A 23212-nucleotide genomic window follows, 5' to 3' on the forward strand; every position below is an offset into this window, starting at 1 on the left:
GTGAATGTCTTTTGATACATCACATACTTTAAGAATCATAATGATTTTTTATTTAAATAACTTCAATTATTGTAGTTTTTCTAATGCAATGTAGCTAGTGAGGGCTTACCTTTGATTGGCATTACTAAATGCTACATCTATCTCTCCCCGAGTTAACTGTTGATTTTATTTTGCCTGATAGTTCAGTATTTTATTAAAAAGCTTGCTACTTTTCCATTAATGGAAGTTGGTCCATATGCTAACACCTTGGCTATTTAACACTGCTAATTGATTATCACTGTTTCCCTGTATCTCCAATCAGTAGGCTTCATTTTCCTCCTTCAGTCTCTCAAACAGTGTTTAAAGTATCTATTAGACCTGGTCATCCTCCCAATTTCTGCTTGATAATTCACTTCCAGACCCAAAAGAGCTCAAGCAGTCTTTACTGGAAATCTCAGCTATTGGCCGATCAGGGAGTGTTTTATAGGTTGATAGTAAAGTATGCTGTATCGTTGCACCTGCTTTCAGTATGCTTTTCTTAGTTAAATGGGGGGAAAATGTGCTATATCACCAGTCCTACTAATGACAAGCAACATATATAATGCATGAATAAGGTGCATATAGTTTTTGTTTTTGGTTTGTAGGACTTGATTAGAGATCAAGGGTTGCGAGGAGAGGGAGGTAAGTTACTTTATTCTCTTGCATACCCAATGCATTGCTTTGCCTCCTCCCCTTTATACAACCTCCTTTTTGCAAAATACAGACACAGGAGAGAAATATAAGTAGTGCAATGAAATTCAGTTGTACTTGCTTGTCCATTGTCTTATAAAAAATTCACCAATTTGCATTTCAATGTGGGTGAAGGGAAGATGAGAACAATATGCAAAGTGGTAGCCAGTATTTTTTTAAAAACAACAACAGATAATCAGAATAAGAGAAGGCAACAGGCCTTCAGCTGATCCTTTTCCTCCTTGTGCCATAAAAAGCTTAAACCTGCCATCTTGCTATATTAAAAATGATTATTTTTTAAGATGTCTGTCAGCTAGCACAATTTCTAAATCGACAACTTAAGAATATACAATAAGAGCATCCTAGAAAATACCTATATTTCTCAAAAACATAACATCTGGAGATATTATGTACATTCTTGCTGAAAAAGAATTGGGTATTGCCAGGTTACTAGAGTGTGTGTTAGCATGTATACACAAATGTACACTGCATATTTTTAGATAAATTCCATTACTTAAACTAGCCAATTAATCAATAAATGAAAAACAATTCTGAACAACTCTTCAAAGAGTCTTCCTAGCAAACATTTATCAGTTGCAGGCACTTATCAAATAATAAGCATGCAGGCTAAAGAAATTTATGCTTATACTTTCTGTGCTTTTAATCTGTAGAATGAATGATATGAATGATATTACGAATTCATTCATCTGTAGAATGAATGATGAATGTTAATTAATGCAGACGTCCTCAATCTAGTCATCATGTTTGCTGGCCCCTCTTACTTTTGATATGTTTAAAAAATGTGGACATGTATGATGCTCCCATGCTATAAGAATGTACAACAGTTTTTGCAAGCTTGGCATCTCCAGATTGTAATGCCAGGATCCATGGTCAGGCAATGCTGGAACATTGCCAATTTGGAAAAAGTCGCTTCAAGTTTTATCAGCAGGTCTAGCAAAGAGAAATGTCACTGGCAAAAGTCATAACTGCAGAAATGTGTATTTTCCCCACCATGTTACATGCACACTTTTGGTGGGTGTTGCTGCAATAGCTACAGATCCTGTTCAGGATAAGCTTCGTTTAATGCTTTGACTTGGCTATTATCATTTGACTATATGGTGCGGGCTGTACCATGCAGTACAGGAAAGCATGTATCCTTAATCAGCTGGCCCTTTTGCTTTCCATGACATTTGTTTGTTTGTTTTCTTTCTTTTTAATACATTTGCAACCTATGCCTTCACTATAACATTTAGTAGAGACTCAGTTTTTAGTCAGGATTTTGTTTCTTCTCCCTCCCCGCTTTCCCAGTTACATCTAACAAACTGGCTACTACTTTGCAAATCTGAGACTGCAGGTATGACTTCAAGCCATGAATGCTGCCCATTACATTGCCCATTTGACAATTGCATATGTCTAGGGAGCTGTGGCTTTTGGAACCGTTTTGCCCATTCTGTCCAACATTTAAGTGTTGTGTACTAGTATGTCATTTTAAATTCTGGTCAGTAGGCTCTCTTTGGGGCTTACCAATTCCCAGCCTTTTGAATAATATGCTGTATTTTGTTTTTGAAATGGAATCACAAGTTTCTGCCCTGCAAAATCATAAGCAGTCTGTGCATAGGAGTCTTAAGCACCTCAGTTATGTCCCATGACTTTCATTTCTTCTGTGTGTCTGTCTTCCTGTCTCTGCCTGCCCGTCTCTTTCTCTCTAACAGCCCCTATGAACCAGCTGATGCGCTGCCTTCGGAAATACCAATCCCGGACTCCCAGTCCCCTCCTCCATTCTGTCCCCAGTGAGATAGTGTTTGATTTTGAGCCTGGCCCAGTGTTCAGAGGTAGTTGGGCTCTTCTTTCTCATTTTCACCCAAATCAAACTAAATAAAACCACAGATGCTGTTTGTGCCTCACCCTCACAGCGTGTGTATGTAAGTGTGTGAGTTTATCAAAACATTATCATTTTTATTTATTTATTTATTTTTTGGCTTAGCCTGGCTGGAATGCTTTGAATGTGCTTTTTTCACTTAATAGTCACTCACTCTTATTAAACTCACAAATTATTCTGTGTTGGACATCTGTCATAAAGCTGCTGGAGCATTACGTTATAGAGATAAGGTTTTTTGGACTATCTTCTTTCGAAGTATTGCTTGTTTTACAAAGTCTCGAGTTACAGTATGAAAACGAGGACAGGACAAGTCCTGCAGATAATTAACATCTGTGCAAAACTTTATTCAGATTTTTCTGAAGTAGGGTTGCCAACTGACACAAAAGGGGGAGGGGAATCAAATTGGCCAGGTTTCTTTTTTTTAAAGCAGGTATTCTGTAAGATAAAACTTACGCCATTTTGCTGGCCCTCCAGCCAATTAATTCATAGATGCTGAAGTGAACTTCAGTACAGAAGTTGACAACTCTGCCTGGATCCCAGCAGGACCATACTGTTGTGCATGATCTTGAGGCTTTCCAGGATTTTGGAATAGATTGACATTCCTGATTTTCTTGTCTGTCAGTTTTAACTTAATGCTTGAGCAAAATCCTATTTAACACTGTCTTTCAGAAATCTGTTGCAGAGCTAACGATTCTGCTAGCAATTTTGTTAATTATCTGGAATATGATTTACCTCAATTATATCTTACTGCTGTGACTAATCTGTAAATTAAAAGGATATGTTATATTGTGTAGGATGGTTCAGCTAAATTAAAGATCAGTTTTGAGAACCAAAATATAGTAATATTCTATTTTACCTGAGATTATTGATACAGAAAAAAAATCTGGGCAAAACACCAGAACCACAATTCAGGATTGGAATTAGACACAGAAACAGTTTTTCCCCCATTGATTGAACTATAGTCCAGAAATTATAAATTGAAGGATAAAATATTGATATAATGATGTATTGCAATAAATCACTGCAATACAATTTCTACAAAGAAAGACGTGTAAATGTAATTCTTCAATTTATACAATTTATTTCCTAGGAAAGTCTATTCACCTTATTAGTTATATAATTAAAAATAAATACCTTTTAGAACAAACCAGGTTAAACAATTAAACCAAGGACAGGCATTATTTAAGCATACTTTCTTATTTTGTCATAGATTAAAATGTTTCTGGTTTATATTGTTGGAAAAGATACAGTTTTGTTTAATAAATTAAATTTTAACAAATTTCAGCTACTGTAGTCTTTATTTACTGGTACAGTTTTAGCATTTGAATATCACTTCATTAACACAGAATCTTTCAGATATCCTGGGGCTGTATCCAAAAATTTCCAAAAACTGTGGTCCAAGACTGCTGTCCAGAAATTTTGGTAGTTATGCTCTCTGCACATCTGGAAGATGCTCATTTAAGGAAAACTGGAATAGATAAATCTATACTGTATCTTATTCCAACATTTATATCCTTTTGTCCATGAAATATCTGTATGACTGCTTAGGAAACTAAGCTTGTCTTCTACTGCCAGCTTAAAAGATTTGGAAAGGAGAAAGAGAAATATTCTTCCCTACCATGCCTTTAAAGTTTTAAATTCTACTAAACTCTGTTTTAAAATTATAAAAAGCACACACACACGCACAATTTAACATCTGTACAGCATTGCAGGATATATTCTTGAAATCTGAAAATATCTGGGGAGAACGAAATCTCCCTTTTTGCTACATGGACATTGGGAAAATAAGCTAAAAGATGCACACACACACACACACACACACACACACACACAAAAGGAAACCAATGAAAAAATAGCTTTCCAAATATTCAGTCAAAAGCAAAAGAGAGAGGTCTAAGGTTTTGATTTTTTTTTTAAAAAAAATTCTGCTTAGCTCCTTCAGTAGGGGCCATCAAAAAGATCTCTTCACTCTCTTAAAATTTACATTATTTTCTTTTAATACACCTAGCTTCTTATATATTCCTCTTTCGAATAAATACTTTAAACAAGGAAATTAATAAAAACAAGGCTCAGGAAAAAGCGAAGTAATATAAGAAGTTACTTTAAAAATTTAAAAACTGTGTAAAGGACTATACAGTTTTCAGAAGTGGCTAAATTATAAAAAGATATTGAATCCAGTATCTCTTTATAATTTAGCAACTTCTGAAAACTTTATAGGGTGCAAATTTGTCCTTTCCTCTTTTGTGAATTAGAGTCAATTCTAACTCTATCTGTTGGTAAAAGTTTTATAATTAAATTGAGCTAGAATTGCACCCTGTAATATTTGTTAAATTCACCTGGTTTGCAAATTTTAATCCTTACACTTAATTGTGTGTTGTGTTTAGAAATACTGCATCTTATACACAACCTTTGCAATTACTGTTTGCTAATTAAGTCAATGTATCTTAGTCCTTAAAAACCTGGAGCTGTTTTTTGACCTTTAATTACAAATGTAGGCTCAACTACAGGATTGTCTGCCACACCACCTGCGTCTTTACCTGGATCTCTCACTAATGTGAAAGCATTACAGAAATCCCCAGGGCCTCAGAGAGAGAGGAAGTCCTCGTCATCTTCTGAAGACCGAACTAGAATGGTAAGGACAAAATTAGGTTATTGAACTAGCACCCATTTGAGATTCACCATGTAAACCAAGTGTCTTGATCTCTTTAAGTATGGATAGGAGATCAAAGGGGGTCCACAGCCTTTCCTTCTTTGTGGATGCAAATTCCCCTGAAATGTTCAAGGATTGGTGTCATATAACATGGTGTGCTATGCTTATAAAATGGGTTTGGGCTAATTGGGGCTTTTTAAAAATTCACCATGCATACAATTTTTACTAAAAAGATTTATGGAACTATAAATGTGCTTTTCTTGCAGAAAACCCTAGGTCGACGAGATTCAAGTGATGACTGGGAGATACCAGATGGCCAGATCACAGTTGGACAAAGGATAGGCTCTGGTTCATTTGGGACAGTCTATAAAGGGAAATGGCATGGTACGTAATTACTGCAGCAACTATTTGTCACCCAAAGTATTTAAAACAATTATTGAAATCCCAGCAGATTTCTTTGTATTAAGGATTTTGAGAACCAATTTTGAGAATTGAGAACCAATTCTGAAAGCTACCAAAAATATTTTATCAGATAAAAACTAACTTTTTGATTAACGTGCATTTGTTAGGATCCAGATATTTTTATTTTTGTTTGATTTTTATTCCACATTTATTATAGTTTACAATAACTCAACATGACAAACATACCTAATACTTCGTCCCTTTGTTTTCCCCACAACAACAACCCTGTTAGGTGGGTTGGACTGAGAATGACTGGCCCAGAGTCACTTAGCTAGTTTTTCATGCCTAAGGCGGAACTAAAACTCATGGTCTTCTGGTTTCTAGGCCAGCATCTTAACCACTAGACCAAACTGGCTCTCAATGATACTTTAGTTCAGTGCCCAGGGCAGTACTTATTAATTATATGATCCGGTTTACAAAGTGACTTCCCCAATCTGAATGGATCACTGCTGAAACCCCCCATTTCAGTAATAGTTACTTGACTATTACTATTACAGTAATCGGTACTTGACCACTACACTGGCTTCTGCTTTTATGGTTAAAGAAAAGTTGCAACAAATATTCCCATGGTGCTTTGAGCTTGTTTCTTGAGCAGCTTTTTTTGTGCTGCACAGTAAAATAACATCAAAAATAGAAAAGGACATCATAAAAGGTTTACAGTGCAAGAAGAGAATGCCAGTGAGAAAGGTTAGCAGGGATATCGGCCTATAGTTTTTGATTTGTTGTGGGTCTGTCTCTTCCTTATGAATCAAAATGATGTATGCCTCAGTCCATGTCTTGTGTATTTCTTTTTTTATCATTACTTCATTCATAACCTCCAGCATTGGGATCAATAGTGAATTTTGTAAAGTTCTATAATATTCGGCTGGCAGTCCATCTGGCCCTGGTGCCTTTCCATTCTTCTGTTTCTTAATTGCCTCAGTTAGCTCCATCATCGTTATGTTTCCGTCCAATAACTCTTCAACCTCTTTGGGAATTTTTGGTAGTTTAGCTTTTTGTAAATACCTTGCCACTTTAATTTTTGAGCAAAATATCCGTAGTTCACTTTTTGAAATTCTTTTTTAAGGTGATGTTGCAGTGAAAATGTTGAATGTTACAGCTCCCACCCCTCAGCAGCTACAGGCTTTTAAAAATGAAGTAGGAGTTCTCAGGTAAGATTATATAAATTAAATACAGGTGACACAACCAGAAAAACCACTAACCTTTAAGAATTCATTTAGATAATAGCAATAGCACTTAGACTTATATACTGCTACATAGTGCTTTACAGCCCTATCTAAGTGATTTACAGAGTCAGCATATTTCCCCCAACAATCTGGTTCCTCATTTTACCAATTTTGAATGGATGGAAGTCTGAGTCAACCTTGAGCCGTTCAGAATCGAACTACTGGCCTGCAGTACTGCATTCTAATCACTGCACCACCACAGCTCTTAATCAGAAATGACCTCTGCCTTTCCTGCTCAATTGCTCCATACATGTAATCACTAATAATGGATCTTGTCCTTCTGATCCATCACTTTTTTTTAATAGTGAATTGAGGGGATGATTGCTCAGGTATTTTATAAAAACGGGGCTACTTAGAACAAGAAAAAAAAAATCTCTGGATGGCTGACCTTTTAAAAGCAAGGAACAATGAAAAACAGATCAAGTATGTCCAGAAATGAAAACCATGCAAAACAAGAGTGCTAGAATTCTATAACCACCAGTAGGAGAATTTTATTCTTCCATACTTCGTTTGCTGGCATTCTAGTGGCATCTAATTCAGTCTAAATGAAGAACAAAATGTCAGACTTTATATGATTTGATATTTAAGTGAGTGCTGATTTAAAGCTTTAATCTCTAGAATAGCATGTTATTGCTGGATTTTTTTTCCCAAAGTAATTTTAAGTTTTCCTTTTTTCCAACTCCATAGGAAAACACGACATGTGAATATATTACTTTTCATGGGTTATTCAACAAAGCCACAGCTGGCTATAGTTACACAGTGGTGTGAAGGGTCCAGTCTTTATCACCATCTACACATCATTGAGACTAAATTTGAAATGATAAAGCTGATTGATATTGCACGCCAGACAGCACAAGGAATGGAGTAAGTTGGGTATCATTTGCTGAGCAATATGGAGCAGGAAATCTGAATTAGTTCTCTGTGGTGAAATAATTCATAGGAAGTTTCAAACAGTGGAGATTATTTTTATTCAAGATGATATTTAAAACAATCAAATATGTTGATTTTTCAAATTATTGCTGAGTTTAAGGGAATTCATCTATAAATATAGAACACAAACACAAGTGCTTGGAAGTTTTAATCTGCAATGCATTGATTGATTGCTAGATGGTCAAAGACCAAAAAGATAAATAAAAATTCATCCAACATAACAGACATATAGAAATAACTAAAACTATAAATTTTATCTTTTAGCGAGAATTGCTGTGACAAGTCAAATAGCTTATACGGGGATTAATGAAATTTTAAAGTAGGCAACATTGATTAGGCTTCATAAAAAGCAAGTATAGAACAGAGTCTAAACTTTATTCATTGTTAAACATACCAAAGGATTTGTAATGGCAATAGGAATTTAAATCCTAATTTCACAAGATAAAAGCAGTATTGTATTAGTTGGGTGGAAATGTGTGTATGTATATATATACTTTTGTAACTTAATCCAAGTTGTAGGTTCTTCCTTCCAAAACGAGTTTATAGAAACAGCACAAAATATGTTCATGGTAAATATACATAGGATTACAATCCAAGTGTTTAAAATTGTGAGGAGTGGAAGGTGCTGATTACTTTGCTGTAACAAATTATCTTTATTACGACTTAATTTCACCTGGCTTTTTGATAATTCCTTAAGTAAGTGGCATGATCAATTCACTGCCTGTTTTGTTACTTTGCAGTTACTTGCATGCCAAGTCTATCATCCACAGAGACCTCAAGAGTAATAGTATCCTTTAAAAACACTAACTTATCATTCACCTTTTTTCAAAATGAGTAAAAGAAGAAGGGAAAAATGTAATAGTTGGGGTTCAATTGAAGATGCATATGTAGATATTGGAGTAGTTTCAACCTTAATTATTAAAGAAAGCAAATATATATTCTGTGCCTAACTAATTATTGTACATCTAAATATGTTTGGAGATGGGCATCCAGATTCATATGTCTTGAAAACAGTGTGAACAGCGTATTTATCCCAAGTCAAGTTTTTATTCATTCCTGTGATTCCAAATCCAACAATCAATGTGTTGATTTCTTTTAATGAACTTCAGAGCATAGTGTCATAGGACTTGAATGTAGAAGGGCAAAATACATCAGTGTGTTTCATGCCAGTATATTTCATTATATAAAATCAACTATCTCTCATACAAATATGTGATCTGTATGAAACTTTCAGAAGCTTTGGAGTCTCAGTGTCTGCATGGACGTCCATTTTGTAACCACATTGCTTTAATTTATCATCACTAACCAAAGTTAGAAATGCAGTCTGAAAGCCCTCTTAGCTGCATATTGGTGTATCATATAGTCTGATACATGATTTTAAAACTAAAACATTTATCGTAGGAAAGCTTGACGCTTGTTGACTTCATGGACATACCCATTTAATTTCATTGGTAACAATATTGAAGTGGTGTGTTGTTGTCTTCTTTCAGGATGGGTTTTTTTCCATCTTCTCTTTGAAACTTTAATTCCTGGTGGGCTCCCATCCAACTGCCAGCCAGGTCAGATCCTGCTTAGGTTTTTTTTTTCCTTTACATTTCCTGTCAGATATATTTCTTCATGAAGATCTCACGGTAAAAATAGGTGATTTTGGTCTAGCAACAGTGAAGTCACGATGGAGTGGATCCCACCAGTTTGAACAGTTGTCTGGATCTATTCTATGGATGGTAGGTGAAGGGAGTATTTTCCAAATTGTTCACCAAAATTGCACAATCCCTTTTGCAAAGAAAGGAACATTTCCAACATCTTTAAAATGGAAATAAACACTTGGCTTTGCTGAGGGGAAGCTTTCCTAATGTGTAGCAGAATTATCACCCCAGATGGAATGATTGGAAACCTTTTGCTTTCTATCCAAGACTTTCTCCTCTCACTAGACATCTGAGTCCAAAGTTGTCTTATGTTTTTTCCCATCATATCAATCCCTTTAATATCAGTGATAGACTAATCAACTACCATAATCATTAAAGGGAGGTCATGACTGTATCGCATACAATTTGACTAACTCAGTATCTGCTTAGAAATTACTTAATTTCTATTAATGAGGATTCAGTGAGGATAAATATATAGTTTTTATTTATCGTTTTAGATACTAGTTTCATGTTTGGGGATCTGCAATTGCAACAGATTAAAACATGTTGTTTTCTATGTCACAGGCACCTGAAGTTATTAGGATGCAAGATAAAAATCCATATAGCTTTCAATCAGATGTGTACGCGTTTGGAATTGTCCTTTATGAACTGATGACTGGGCAGTTGCCATATTCCAACATCAACAATAGGGACCAGGTAAGTTGGGGTTGGGAAAGGTGTTATTTCTAAGTTATAGGAAGGTCTCGACTTATGACCAGTTAGAACCAGAATTTTTGTTGCCAAGCAAGTTGGTTGTTAAGTGAATATGTCCAATTTTACAACCTTTTTTGGCCACAGTGGTTAAGTAAATCATATGATCATTAAACAAATCCAGCTTTTCCCATTAACTTTGTTTGTTGGAAGCCACCTGGAAAGGTTGCAAACGGTGATCTGATGACCCCAGGATGCTGCAATCATCATAAATACATGCTGGTTGTCAAGCACCTGAATTTTCATTACATGACTGTGGGGATGCTGCAACCGTGAGGAGTGCAAGGACTGGTCATAAGTAATTTTTTTCAGTGTTGTTATAACTTTGAATAGTCACTAAACAAATGGTTTACTTAAATTGAGGATTACCGATACCCATCCTTTCATATTGAAGTACTGTGGTACTGACAGATTGTTTGAGCTTTTGCAATGTTGTCTTGTACACATTTCACTGCTTTCAGTTTGGGGTAGATTTTTTTTAGGTAGTATGGCATAATCTGCTGGTATGTTAGGTGACTTAAATATCTACATTCAAAGATCAATATATCTTTTGTACAAAATAATGTGATAAATTGTAATTATTTGACAACTTTCAGTGAACCTTTTTTTCATTTGAGAATCAGCACTATAGATAATTATGTAACGTTATCTGGGTTATTCAGGTTTCAAGGCTACTACCCTCTAGATATATTATCCAAAACGTCAGTATTTTTAGCTGGAATCTGGTACCAAGTTGCAGAAAGCTGATCTAGAAAGGGAATATTGATTTTTAATATATTTTTGCATTAAGATCTTGGTTTTGGGATACTTGAGTCATCTTGAGGTCTAGGGATTCAGAATTGTAGATTTCTTTTCTTTTGAGCATAAAATAAGTGAAATATGATCTCCCGATTTAATGAACAGAGCAATTAATTCAGTGTGCCAGGAGAAAGAAAAGTGGCTTACTTGTAACAGTAGCAGCTTCCATCCTATACCAAATGATGGTCTTTGAAATTGAGAAGATTTCCAAAATAATTAGCAATGTTGGGCATACTACCTGCTTTTTAAACAAGATCTTAAAAGTCAAGTGAGTATGCTCAAGTTAGGTTTTGCTTTAAGTAAATGTGAATCCCAGTGTTGTTGAAATAAAGTACAGTGTTATTTCTTTTGTATAATAGTACCAAGTAGGCACCTAATTTGTAACAATAATTTTGAGACTTAGTAACATTTCGTAATTTTTTTCTGAATACTGTAGTGAATGGTGGTGGGTATTGACTGCCTAAAATGGTCCTTGTTTAAATTACTGTACTTGCTGTAGGCAAGGCATAGATCAATGTGGTGTCTATCTTTGCTTATTTAGAATTATTAAGATCCTGGACCAATGTATTTAATATAAATGGCACTTTGGGAATTATATGCAATTGATGCAAAACTAAAATTGACGGACATGTTACATTTCCTGTCAGCCTTTTATCTTCCAGTGTGGAAAAGAACTGAATTGGTTCTATTAAACTTTTGAAATATGCCTAAAAGTTTTAAGTTTGTGCAGCATTTGCATTCTGTGTCTGAAAAGTGCTTTGCAATATGTAGCAACACAGACTTCCCAGGAAAAGATGCAGTTGCTTTAAGATGTTGCAATCAGGTGCCAAACTCACAGTCCCATGCATTTTTTAAAAAGTTTTTATTTTCTTTTATAACATACAAAAATTCCAATTTCATTTGAACAGTGTGTTGTCTGGGTACAAATCCTTTTAGGAAATAATAAAGTGTTCACAACAGTATTCCTTGCATTAATATCAATTATATTAATAATCATAATCATAATCATATTTGTTTAAACAAGTTAACATATCTTCCTTATATCACTGATCCTTCCATATATTTTTCTGTTTCTAGTTCCTGTTTTTGTCAGCTAGCCATTGATAAAATAAGTCCCAAGTCAAAAAGTATTCAGTTTCTTTCTTTTCCTTAATTGTAAGTGTTAGCGTATCCATTTCTGCAAATTCTAATATTTTTCTAATCACATCATCATCTGTTGGGATCTCTTCACTTTTCCATTGTTGTGCAAATACTATTCTCTGCAGTCAATACATGTAAAATCAAATATACATTCCCTTTGTTATACTTGTCTGGTAAAATGCCCAACAAAATTGTCTCTGGTTTCAAATCTATATGTTGTTTTATCATTTTTTCCAGCCACGTATGTATTTTTGTCCAATATTTTTTCGCTTTTTGACATGTCCACCAGATATGATAGTATGACCCAGGTGTCTGATGACATTTCCAACATTTTGCAGATTTATCCTTAAACATCTTTGCTAACCTTGAGGGCAGAAAATGCCATCTATAAAACATTTTATAAAGATTTTCTTCATATGCAATAGACATTGTTAATTTATAATTTCTATTCCATAATTTCTGCCATTTATCTAACTCAATCGAATAGCCAAAATTTTTAGCCCATACTATCATTGTCTCTTTTACTTGTTCCTTTTCCATTTTAATACTTAACAAATAACTATATATTTTCCTTATTAATTTTTCATCTGTTCCTGTTAATATCTGATCTAATTTTGTAAATTCTTTATACAAACCATACATTTTAACATCCTTCTCATATCTAGATTGTATCTGCACATATGGCCACCATATTATCTCAATCCCTCACTCAGTTACTGCTTAGTTTTAAGTTCCCCCTTTATATCTGGTAACATTCTCTATATCAATAACATTTGGGTAAATCAGTTCCTCCATTGTGGAGAGCCAGACCGGTATTTTCAAATAATGTTGTTCTTTAATTTTCTCCCATACTAATAATAATGCATTCCTAACATAGGGTCTTTGGAAATAGCTATATATTTTGTTTCTTCTGTACCATAAAAAAGCATACCAACCTAATTCAAGATCATGTCTCTCCAAGGTCAATAGTCTTTTGTCCCTCAAACCAACCCATTCTTTCACCCAAGTAAGTATTGAAGCCTGGTAATACAATTCCCAATCTGGTAGCCCAAAGCCACCTCTATTTTTAGAAACTTGCAACATTTTCAAAGTTATTTCCACCAATTTCCACTTAAAGAGTATTTTGACAAATCAAGCCACCACCAAAATCTCCAAATAGTTACAAACTTGCTGTTATGTAGTCCAAAACAGAGGGAGGGAGGGAAGGAAGAAAGAAAAAAAGTTAGTTAGTTCCATGCTAATCTTCAGGTTCTTCAAACCCTAATCCTTTCTTCTCTTGATAGATTTAATAAATTTGATAAATTTATAATCCACTTAGGCCCACCAAGCCCCAAAGTTCAACCACTCAGGTTCATAAATCATCCAAAAGAAAAAAAAGCTCAAACAGGAAGAAAAAAAGAAAATTCTTTGCTGTTTCCCAGCTTTTATTTACTTTATCGGTTTAGCTTTCATCTAAGTTTAAAGAGCTACACTGTTTAAAGAGTTACAGTGTTTCACTCTCTGTCTCTGCTGTCTCATATAAACAGAGCAGGTGTTGTTGTAACAAACAACCTTATCTTCAATACACGTCAGTTTTCTCCAGTAGATGTTGTTGTTGTTCTATTTCTCTCCTTTCTCTTTTGTTAGCTTAAATTGTATCATCTCCTCCAAAGCTTTTTAAAAGTCCCAGGGGTCCAAGTTTCATATTCCAAAGAGTTTCCAACTTAATCTATCTCATATTTTAAATCCCCAGTCCGACTTCCTAGCTTTTAAATTTCTTCCCCTTTTAAAAAAAAATATATTTTCTCTATTTCCAGTTCTATAAATAGCTCACAAGTTTACTCGCTACTATTCTTGGGGGTAGAAAACAAACTGTTCCACCTCGTCTTCTTTGAGTCCCACTTTCTCCCAGATTTATTTTAAGGAGGTAAATTCCACAACGGGAGTTGGAAAAATCTCACCCAGATCGATCACACTGTTCCTCAAATTCTATGCTGGGTCAGTCAGCTGTCACAGCCCCAGTCAGGCACGCAATGGCCATCTTTTTCTTCACACCAGATTGAGCGCTTCCTCTGCATCAAACAAGGAGTGTGCAGTCTCCTTGTGATCTGTGGGGTATCCTCTCTGTCTTCATCACCCCTTCAGGGTGATTTCAGTCCCTCAGAACATCCTAGCAGGTCAAATTCAGCATGATTCCACAGAGCCCCATGGAGATGCATTGTAGTCCAACATCATCCCCACCTATCCCACAGATGCAGTTGCTTAAAGATGTTGCAGTCAGATGCCAAACTCACAGTCCCATGCATTCTGAAGCACTTTTTTGGGAGATTTAAATCCAAAGCACTGTACAGTCATATTTTTTTAAAAATCACAATTGATGAAATTTAGTTTTCCCTTTTTCACTCTCTCTTTCTTTCTGCAAAGATTATATTTATGGTGGGACGAGGTTATCTTTCTCCGGATCTCAGCAAAGTGCGAAGCAATTGTCCCAAAGCCATGAAGAGACTAATGGCAGAATGCTTGAAAAAAAAAAGAGACGAAAGGCCTCTCTTCCCCCAGGTAAGAATTTCTCATATTCGGGTTAGCATTTAGCAACAGTAGCACAAGAACACTACAAGAACAAGTTGGCAATGCAATTGGATGTCACCCAGTTAGGTTAGCCTGTTAGAAGATAATAACAGGCACTCATTATCTACACTTTCTTCTCAACTGAAATGTCAACCTTATACCCCTTTTGTCTATGATAATATTAATAGGAAAACCTTCATACTTACATCCTAGATCCCTGATGGCGAACCTATGGCACCCGTGCCCGAGGTGGCATGCAGAGCCATCTTTCTGGGCACACGAGCTGTTGCCCAACTCACCTGCAGCTGCGCTTGCGTGCGCGCCCCAGCTGACGTTTAGGCCTCTGGTGCGCATATGCCTAATTCAGGGGACCCAGCTGGTCTTTGGAGCTCTCCTGCACATGCACATGCATTTGCGCATGCATGTGAGGGTATTTGCATGCAGTGCACGCATGCATAGATGGCGTTTGCATGTCTGTATTGCGCACCCAAAAAACGCATGCATGCATAGATGGTGTGATTGCACGCACAGCACACTGGGGGGAGCCCTGTGAAAGCCATGTGCGTGATCAGATGGTGTAGTTGTGCGCGCAGCACACGGGGGTGCACATGAAAGCCGTGTGCATGTGCAGATGATGCGGTTGCACGTGCAGCGCACAGGGGAGGAGCTGCACTTGTGCGCAAAGCACACAAAGGGTGTACCTGTTCAGCACTCGGTGAGTAAAAGGTTCACCACCACTGTCCTAGATTATGCACACCAGATACCTATTTAGCTGTGCATCTCACAGCAACTCCAGCCAAGAATAGTCTAATCTTTGAAATCTTAGGCCCATAAACAAAATAGTGTAACAAACATATATAGAAGTAGGGCTTTCTAGTTTAAATAATTCCATTGCTACAGGGATAGGTTTAGCCCAGTGATGATGAAGAACGAAGTTCCATGATAATGGAACCAAGGTTTGATTTTAATCTTTGAATAATTCCCCCTTGATAGTTAAAGTGCTATTCTGTTTAGAGGAGGCTGCTTTGATAAATAAATCTGTCTCCACTCTGAAAATGTATGTTTCCTATCCAGATGTTTTGACAATCAATCCCAAAGTGAAAAACCACAGGTTGGAATCCTTCGGATTTTATTGGAAATCCTGCAGAGTTAGGAAGAAAACAATCAGATTTAAATAATTTGACCATCCACTTTTTTTTCAGTCAAGTTTTTCAGCAAAATGTAGCACCTTCCAACTCCTGCCTTGCCTTTGCGACATCAGGAGAGGAGACTGAGGAAGGATCCCCCCACAGTACAATCTGTGAAATATTTATGCTTGAAATTCTTGTAAAAGCTGCAGTTACAATTTCAAAGTTGTTTGGAATGAGCTTTTAAATGGTTTCAGTGCTTTCCTTGGGTTTTGCCTTTGCAGCATTCCAGTTGTGCTTTAGGCAGTACGGTGTCTCAAAAGCCTTTGATTTTCATTGAATTTTCATTGAAAAGCGGCAGATTGCAACTTTAAATATTATTTGTGATACATTGTGTCCATATAAGTAATGCTAGGTTTTCCTTTGTTTTCAGATCCTTGCATCTATTGAGCTTCTAGCCCGGTCATTGCCAAAAATTCACCGCAGCGCATCTGAACCCTCCTTGAACCGGGCTGGTTTCCAAACAGAGGATTTTAGCTTATATGCTTGCACGTCTCCAAAAACACCTATCCAGGCAGGGGGATACGGTGGGTTTTTGGTAACAAATTGAAAACAAATTGAGAATGATTTCTAATTCCATTGAGCAATTTAAAATTATTGACAAAGATGGACTGACTGACTGGCTAAGGGTTTATCTAATCCTGGGCTTTCAGTTTGCTCAGATTAGCTATCTGTTGCTGGCAACAGAGGGTCCTCAGAATTGCCATCCTAGAAAAGCTCATGAATGCCTCTTCATTAAAAAGATTTTCAGAAACTAATATGTACCCATTTGTGTTTGGGTTATAGGTGAAATGTTTCTTTTTTGTTTGTTTCATTGTTATAGTTTAATTTGATTCTAAGTAGAGTTTTGTGTTTGCATTTAAAAGTATTTTGTGCAACAATTTTAAGTCGGCAATATTGATGGCAATGCAAAAAAGGTAAGATAAAAGAGTATAAAAACTAGGTGCCTCTTGATTTATTTGGCAAAGTTCACAGCATATATCACAGAATATCAAGGCTCTGGCCAGTAGCATGTGTCTTTTTTAACTTCCTGCTCACCCAAAACAATTTTTTTTAATACAGAAGTCTTTATTTTCTTTTGATATTTCTGTTGACTAACACTACCTTTATCTGTGTGAAATTACCCCCATTATGTGCCTTTGCACTTTTCCCTTAGGTGTGTAGAGCATCATGAGGCTAATATACTTGAAGGGGATGTAAAAAGCAGAAAGAAAAACAGAAATATGTCTTGTTTTTGTCTCTACAATTGTGTGTTGAAATGGCTGCTATGTATTAAAACAATGATGCCCATAATGGGGTAAAATAGTCCTGTAAAAGCAGAGTGGTAAACTTTAAAAGTTGTTTAAAGGTGGGATATAAAAGTTTTACCACCAGTTTTCTCTCAAAAGTCAATGGCTTTGCTGTTGTTGCTCAATATTTTGTAGGTTAATGTTTCTTCTGAAATCTCCTTTCTGTGGAGAAAATGTTTCATGCTTTTGTATGGAATTTATCCAGTTAAGTTCAGATCTCCAGTAAAAGCAAATTGTAATCCAGGGTTTCTTGGATTATTCCATTTCTCTCTCCTCTGCACCTTTTTTCCTTAATTTGATATTTTGTGCTGGAATATCTATTTCAAAAAGTAAATCGTAATATTGCCATTGTTACATTGCCCTTGGCTTAAATAATAACCTTTGTTATTGTCAGCATTGAACTTTTTGTCTAGATCTGTCTTTCTCAATTTTATGCCCCTTTAAGATCTCCAGGATAAATCTTGGAGACAGGAAAACTGAGAAAGGCTCCAGGTGGATTGATATTTGCTGTACTTTATTGTTCATGACAAAGAATTGGGTACCTTCCTATATCTCTTAGCAGCTGCCTTACTTTTTCTGTCTGGTAGAAGCATTTGATTTTCCAACATAATATAGCAATGATCATGTTGCCTATGATCTCTGAGAGTTGCAATCCTAACAAATCTGGGGTTTGGATAAAGTGACCATTGCTCTCAGAGACTGGGAGATAGGTAACATAACCTTGTGCTAATGAAATAGCGTTGATTTTTAATCATGCTTGCTAGGAGGAGGGAGATACTTCCATAGTAGGCAGCCCTCTGTGGCGTATCAAATGGCCACTTAGACTTGGAGCCACCTGTCTAAGACATCTGCTGAACTGATGCCCCTTTCTGACCCTTTCTTATATTTTGTATATACTTGGTTTGAGGTAGTAGTAAAAAGTTGCTTAAGGTTAAAAAAACCCTCTATAGCAGAGTAAAGCTTATATCACTACCTGATTGGGATTACTGATGGCACGTACTACTAGCATGTTCCTTCCTTGTTGGACCTATTTAATTTATAAAACAAAAGTTTAAGTGGCAAATCTTCTCTCACAGCAGTTGCAAACCTCTATACTTTAGCAACATTGAACAGTGATAGTTCAAAACAACAATTTCAACTGAGCAAAGAATAAAAGGAAAGAAGCTTGGTATGTTTATCAGAAGTTGTTGGGAGTTAGTAGCAAGAGGTGTGGTATCTCAACATTTTGGCTGCTTCTAATCATGCAACAGTCACCCAGCTTTGCAGTGCTTTTGTTTTTGTTTTGTTTTTTTCTTATGACATTTTACAGTATATATATTAAATTTGTATTGCCCTTCATTTTCTTACATCAACTAAGAAATGTTTATTGAAGTATTGGCAGTTTATGATTCTAGGTCAGTTTCGTATGCCTGCTTAGTGAACAGGACATACAAAACTTTGGTAATATTGGGTTACGTTATTCTTACCTGTAGGGTATCGTTAGATAATCAGTTTCCAAGAAACTGTTTCTTGTATAATTCAGGAAATGTCAGAATGCAGTGTTCTGGTTATCTATTAACAACCATTAAATTAAACTTTCAAATGCTCTCTTCTTGAATCTGAAACCAAAATGGCTTTTAATACGACTTGAAATGGCCCTCGTGCTTTGAGAGGAGGAACTGAACACACTGCATGCCATGCTTATATGACTAGGTGAAATATGAAGCTTTTTGTTCTGCAACCTTGCCTTTACCATTTCTTATCACCATTCGGAATTGTTAATATAGAAGAGCAACAGGAACAAAATTGTTAATAAAAATTAATTGTTAACCATAAGCCTGTATACATGGACTCAAGATGACTGAAAAAAATATAGTGGAAATGGGTAGAACATAAATGTTTTTAAATTGGCCTCAAAGCATGTTATTTGCTCCATATTAACGCATTAATTCAGAAGCTATTTATAAACAAGGTAGGTTTTTTAAAGATAAATGGCAGTAGGGAGTCATGTATTAAACTAAAAAGTAACATGTATATGTAAAGCATTCTTGCATTTTTGTATTATTAATGGACTAGTAACATTGTAAACTACATTTATGCTAATAGGTAGTTGCCATTCTGGAGTCAAGCTATTAAAAGGTGCACTTTCTAAGTTTACATCAATATAGATGAAGGGATTTCCATCTACTTTCTGACTCCTAAATTAGTGAAATGTTGGTTGTTTAGAGCTCCTACTATTCACCCTCCTTTTAATATTTGGTCTTTAGGCTTCAGCTACCATTATGTTAGATCTCCTAACTTTGTAAGCTAAAAACACATGAATAGGAATCGTAGAAATATACAGGATAACATTTTCTGCTTGCAAATTGATTAATAGAACCCCTTTTACAAGCTCTTGTAAAATGGGCCAGGTTTATTTTACTGATAAGATTTTGTTTGAGTATGCTTTTATTCCATACGTCCAAAAGATCCTTTGGCACAATTAACTATTAACAGTTTCATTTCTCCCTAACAAGATGTCCGGTATATAGCATCAAATTTATACTGGATAAAGTTTCTGTCTTTCTGATGAATTAAACCTAACTTTTAAAACTTGATTCTTATCCTCCCTCTACAGGCGAATTTGCAGCGTTCAAGTAGCCACAGCATCATTGGCAGCAAATCCACTCTTTATTTTTAAAGTCTTGTGTTCCGACCGTTTCTTTTTAGAATATTCAGACTCGCTTGTGCTCCTCTAAACACTGCAGTTTAGAAAAACTATAGATCTGTACACTTCGATCAGATCAGAAGGGAGCTCCCAATCCAACCTTGGGTGGAAGGGAAAAGCTCTTGTTTGGGACAAGCGCTTTCCGCTGCCTCTGTGTCCCCCTCCAACAAAAGTCATGTGCATTTGAAGATCTCTAGTGGCTGCCTGTACCGTTGGCATCATTCCCAGGAAAGAGGGAGGGCTGCGCTTTGACTTTCTGGTGCTGTGGCATGATGAAGTTGGAACTCCTTCTGCATCATAGGCTTGGGATGATCTGCTGGCCGGCTTTCTCCCTCTAACAACGATTCATCAGAGGCTGAACATCTGATGAGACAGAGCTAATCAAAACAATCATCCTCTGGTTTGATTTTATTTTGTGTGTGTGTTTCCTTCCTGGTGTGCTTACTGATCAACAAAATAAGTGCGGTGTTTCCTTTTCAATTGAACTTCGCTCTTTTGATTTCACAAAAAGAACATTCAGTTCGAAGAGTCAGTCAGAGTCATTTGAAAAGGAAAGGCGATTCTGCACTTTCCAGAATTGCTTTTACCTCCTATTCAGAGCCATCCTTTTCCCCATCTTTTCCTTTTTGTATACTTTTGGAATGGGTTAGGAGCCCTTATTTTGTCGGTCCAGCAACAAATGTTTTTACAAAACTGTAGCAAAGCTCAACATGCGTGGCTTTCTTTTCATTTTGTATCGCGAATCTGAATCTGTGTTTTGTGTGTTGAACTTTTTGGGGTTGCCCAGAAAGTCTAATACAGACTATGAATAACAAGTGTACCTATTTTAAAAGGTACAAGGTAGTGTCAGGTACCTAACGTTTCATAAGCAGACATTCTCAGGTTGAATTGAATATATTTCAAAAATTAAACTCAGCCACAACCTTCCCAAAAATTAGACATTCCCAAAAAAAAAATGTGCTTTGGTACTTTTTTTAAAAAAAGCAGAACTTTTAATCATGTTAACTCAGCAAACTGTGAATGAATATTGTGTGCATGAGAGAGAGAAAATGCAGCAAATTGGCTTTAATGGCAGTTTGCTGTTTCTTTTGTTGTTGTTTTTCTATACAAATGGTACTTGCTGGATCAACACTACTCACCTTGCCTATCCTCACCTTTTCCCATGCAATTTCTTTTCTTGCCCTTATTTTGTATCCTTGGTGATTCCATTTTGGTTTTCTCTTTATGCCTTGCCCTTAAATCTAATTTGCAAAATGATTTCCAGTTTTTGTTATTATCCAAACAAGATAAAATGATACAAAAATCAGATGTTAGGTTATTTCTAGTAGAATTATGAAACTATATGAATTATGAAGTAAGCAGAATTCTCTATGGTGTGGTGATTTTCCTTTTTTGGAAAAGGATAGTTGTGTGCCACTGGAAGAGAATTCATAAGAAAAGACGCCTTATTACTCTGTCCTGCCCTATATTGATAGGTAGGAGGCTGGAATAGCCCCTGTACTAGCATAGTTTCTAGTGGATGAAACTAGATTATCTATGAAAAAGTCAAAATTCAGTGTTCACATGTTGATTCTCCAATACTGTAGAGCTGTTACTAAAAAAGACAACAAAATATTATTTTTTAGCAAAGCTTTGTTCATAAAACTTGGGTTTAAAAAAAACATATTACCTTCATGGTAAAGGAACTATGTAGTGTATTTGATTTTTTTTTTAATTGAACCAAGGTTCTTACAGAAATGGAAGCAAGAGGCGGTAATGAAAAAAATATTATGTATTCAGACACTAACAGGATAGTGAGTAAAATTGCTTGGTATTATTTCAGGGAAGATGCATTTCTGCATAAGCATCACTGAACTGAAATGAAGTGATGCAGGAAGTTATAGATGTGTTCTTGGATGACTCCTTTTCACTTCAGTGATTGGTCTGGTTTGAGAAAGCTTTCTAAGAATTTATTCAAAACAATGAGATTAAAACAACTTGTGTCATCTTCCAAAAAGTATATAAGATTTGTTACAAATGTAAAGCACAACTCTAATGGTGGTCTGCAGTAATTTTTAAATTTTCAGAATACAGATTCTCTTTTCAACTCTTACCAGTTCCACTGCCCTCCTCATGGCCACCCACTGTCAGTAATGTGTCCTAAAGGGTGACTATCATATGCAGTAAGTTGAAGCATGTATATTGTTTTTTGAAGACAGGAAAACTACAAGAAATCTTTGCTGTCCTCCTAAATTCATGCAGAGAAAATATGATAAAGTAGTAAACTCCTTGAAGCCAATTCTTCTCAGATCACAATAACATTGATTTATTATTAGATTTATATCCCACTTTTATTCTGTACAGCTCAAGATGACATATAGCATGCTGGGCAACAAAGAATACTTTTGGCTCCATAACACTCAATATAGACCAGTGTGGATCATTTGCTAAGGAATATTGAGCTACCTCATATTCTGTTGATTGATGGCAGGCAGAACCAACATTCTTTCAGACTTCTTTCCTCCTCCTCCTTAGATACTCTGTGTTTCCCGAGGAGAGCTATCAAGTGGTTTATGGTTTATGATTTGTGGGAGTTATTAAATATTGGCATGACTAAAAATACCTGTGTTTTTCTTACATGCCATTAAGAAGTCTGAAAAATATAAGTACTAATTCCAGTTGCTTCATCAAATTATGCAGCATTGGGTCAGTGGATAAAAGCAGTTTATGAAAATTCTTATTACACTGACTGTATTATTGCTCCAAAAGAATAAATTTAGGATAACCATTTATCAGTGCCCCTTCACTCTTGAATCCCAAATTGTTTGATTTGAGATCATCTACATGTGCATCAGAAAAACAAAGAAGCAGCACTATACACCAATCACATTTCTGTTGGTTGGTTGGACTGGCTGTACTTACAGCCTTACCTTTTTAAAATATTCCTGCATTTACGTGTTCTATTTCATCTTTACTTCTTTGGGTGCTAGGATTTACAGCAGTTGTTTTGCTTCCTCCAAGCAGCATATCCATGTCATTTCCATAAACTTCTCTAAAATATTGGATGTTGACATCTCTTCTATACAGGATTCCAGTATATTCCTTCCATCTTCGTTTGATCTTCTCTAAATTAGTTACTGCCTGCCCACTGATGTCTTTTACGTGTAACTATTTGGAGTCCAAACTTCCTCCTGTTTTCAGAGATCCTTTGGATAACTTTTCTTATTTTTTGTGTTTGTTTCCATCTTCATTGTCTTTTCACGTGTAGCAATAACACTCCTTGTCTTTTTAAACAGCTCTCTAAAATTCTTTATTAAGTTTCCTGAGATTTTTAT

At 35.9% G+C, this 23212-nt stretch overlaps 1 protein-coding gene across 2 annotated transcripts in view; it reads left to right on the forward strand.

The window, feature by feature from the left end:
• The window catches only part of BRAF (B-Raf proto-oncogene, serine/threonine kinase), a 56072-nt gene extending 34871 nt beyond the window's left edge, over positions 1–21201 (forward strand). Inside the window, exons 9-20 of one of the 2 annotated variants that reach the window (XM_034402759.3) lie at positions 624–660; positions 2421–2540; positions 5083–5219; positions 5504–5621; positions 6766–6850; positions 7613–7789; positions 8596–8642; positions 9461–9579; positions 10066–10197; positions 14593–14727; positions 16297–16450; positions 19809–21201. In XM_034402759.3, the coding sequence (XP_034258650.1) occupies positions 624–660; positions 2421–2540; positions 5083–5219; positions 5504–5621; positions 6766–6850; positions 7613–7789; positions 8596–8642; positions 9461–9579; positions 10066–10197; positions 14593–14727; positions 16297–16450; positions 19809–19831 (1284 nt within the window). In that variant the 3' untranslated portion in view covers positions 19832–21201. The remainder of the gene's footprint in view (positions 1–623; positions 661–2420; positions 2541–5082; positions 5220–5503; positions 5622–6765; positions 6851–7612; positions 7790–8595; positions 8643–9460; positions 9580–10065; positions 10198–14592; positions 14728–16296; positions 16451–19808) is intronic. The other variant, XM_034402758.2, reaches the window with a different exon arrangement.
• The last annotated feature ends 2011 nt before the right edge of the window (positions 21202–23212 follow it).

Source organism: Pantherophis guttatus, chromosome 7 (genome assembly GCF_059756535.1).
Source record: "Pantherophis guttatus breed Tessera chromosome 7, ASM5975653v1, whole genome shotgun sequence".
In the NCBI taxonomy this organism is placed as follows: Eukaryota; Metazoa; Chordata; class Lepidosauria; order Squamata; family Colubridae; genus Pantherophis; species Pantherophis guttatus.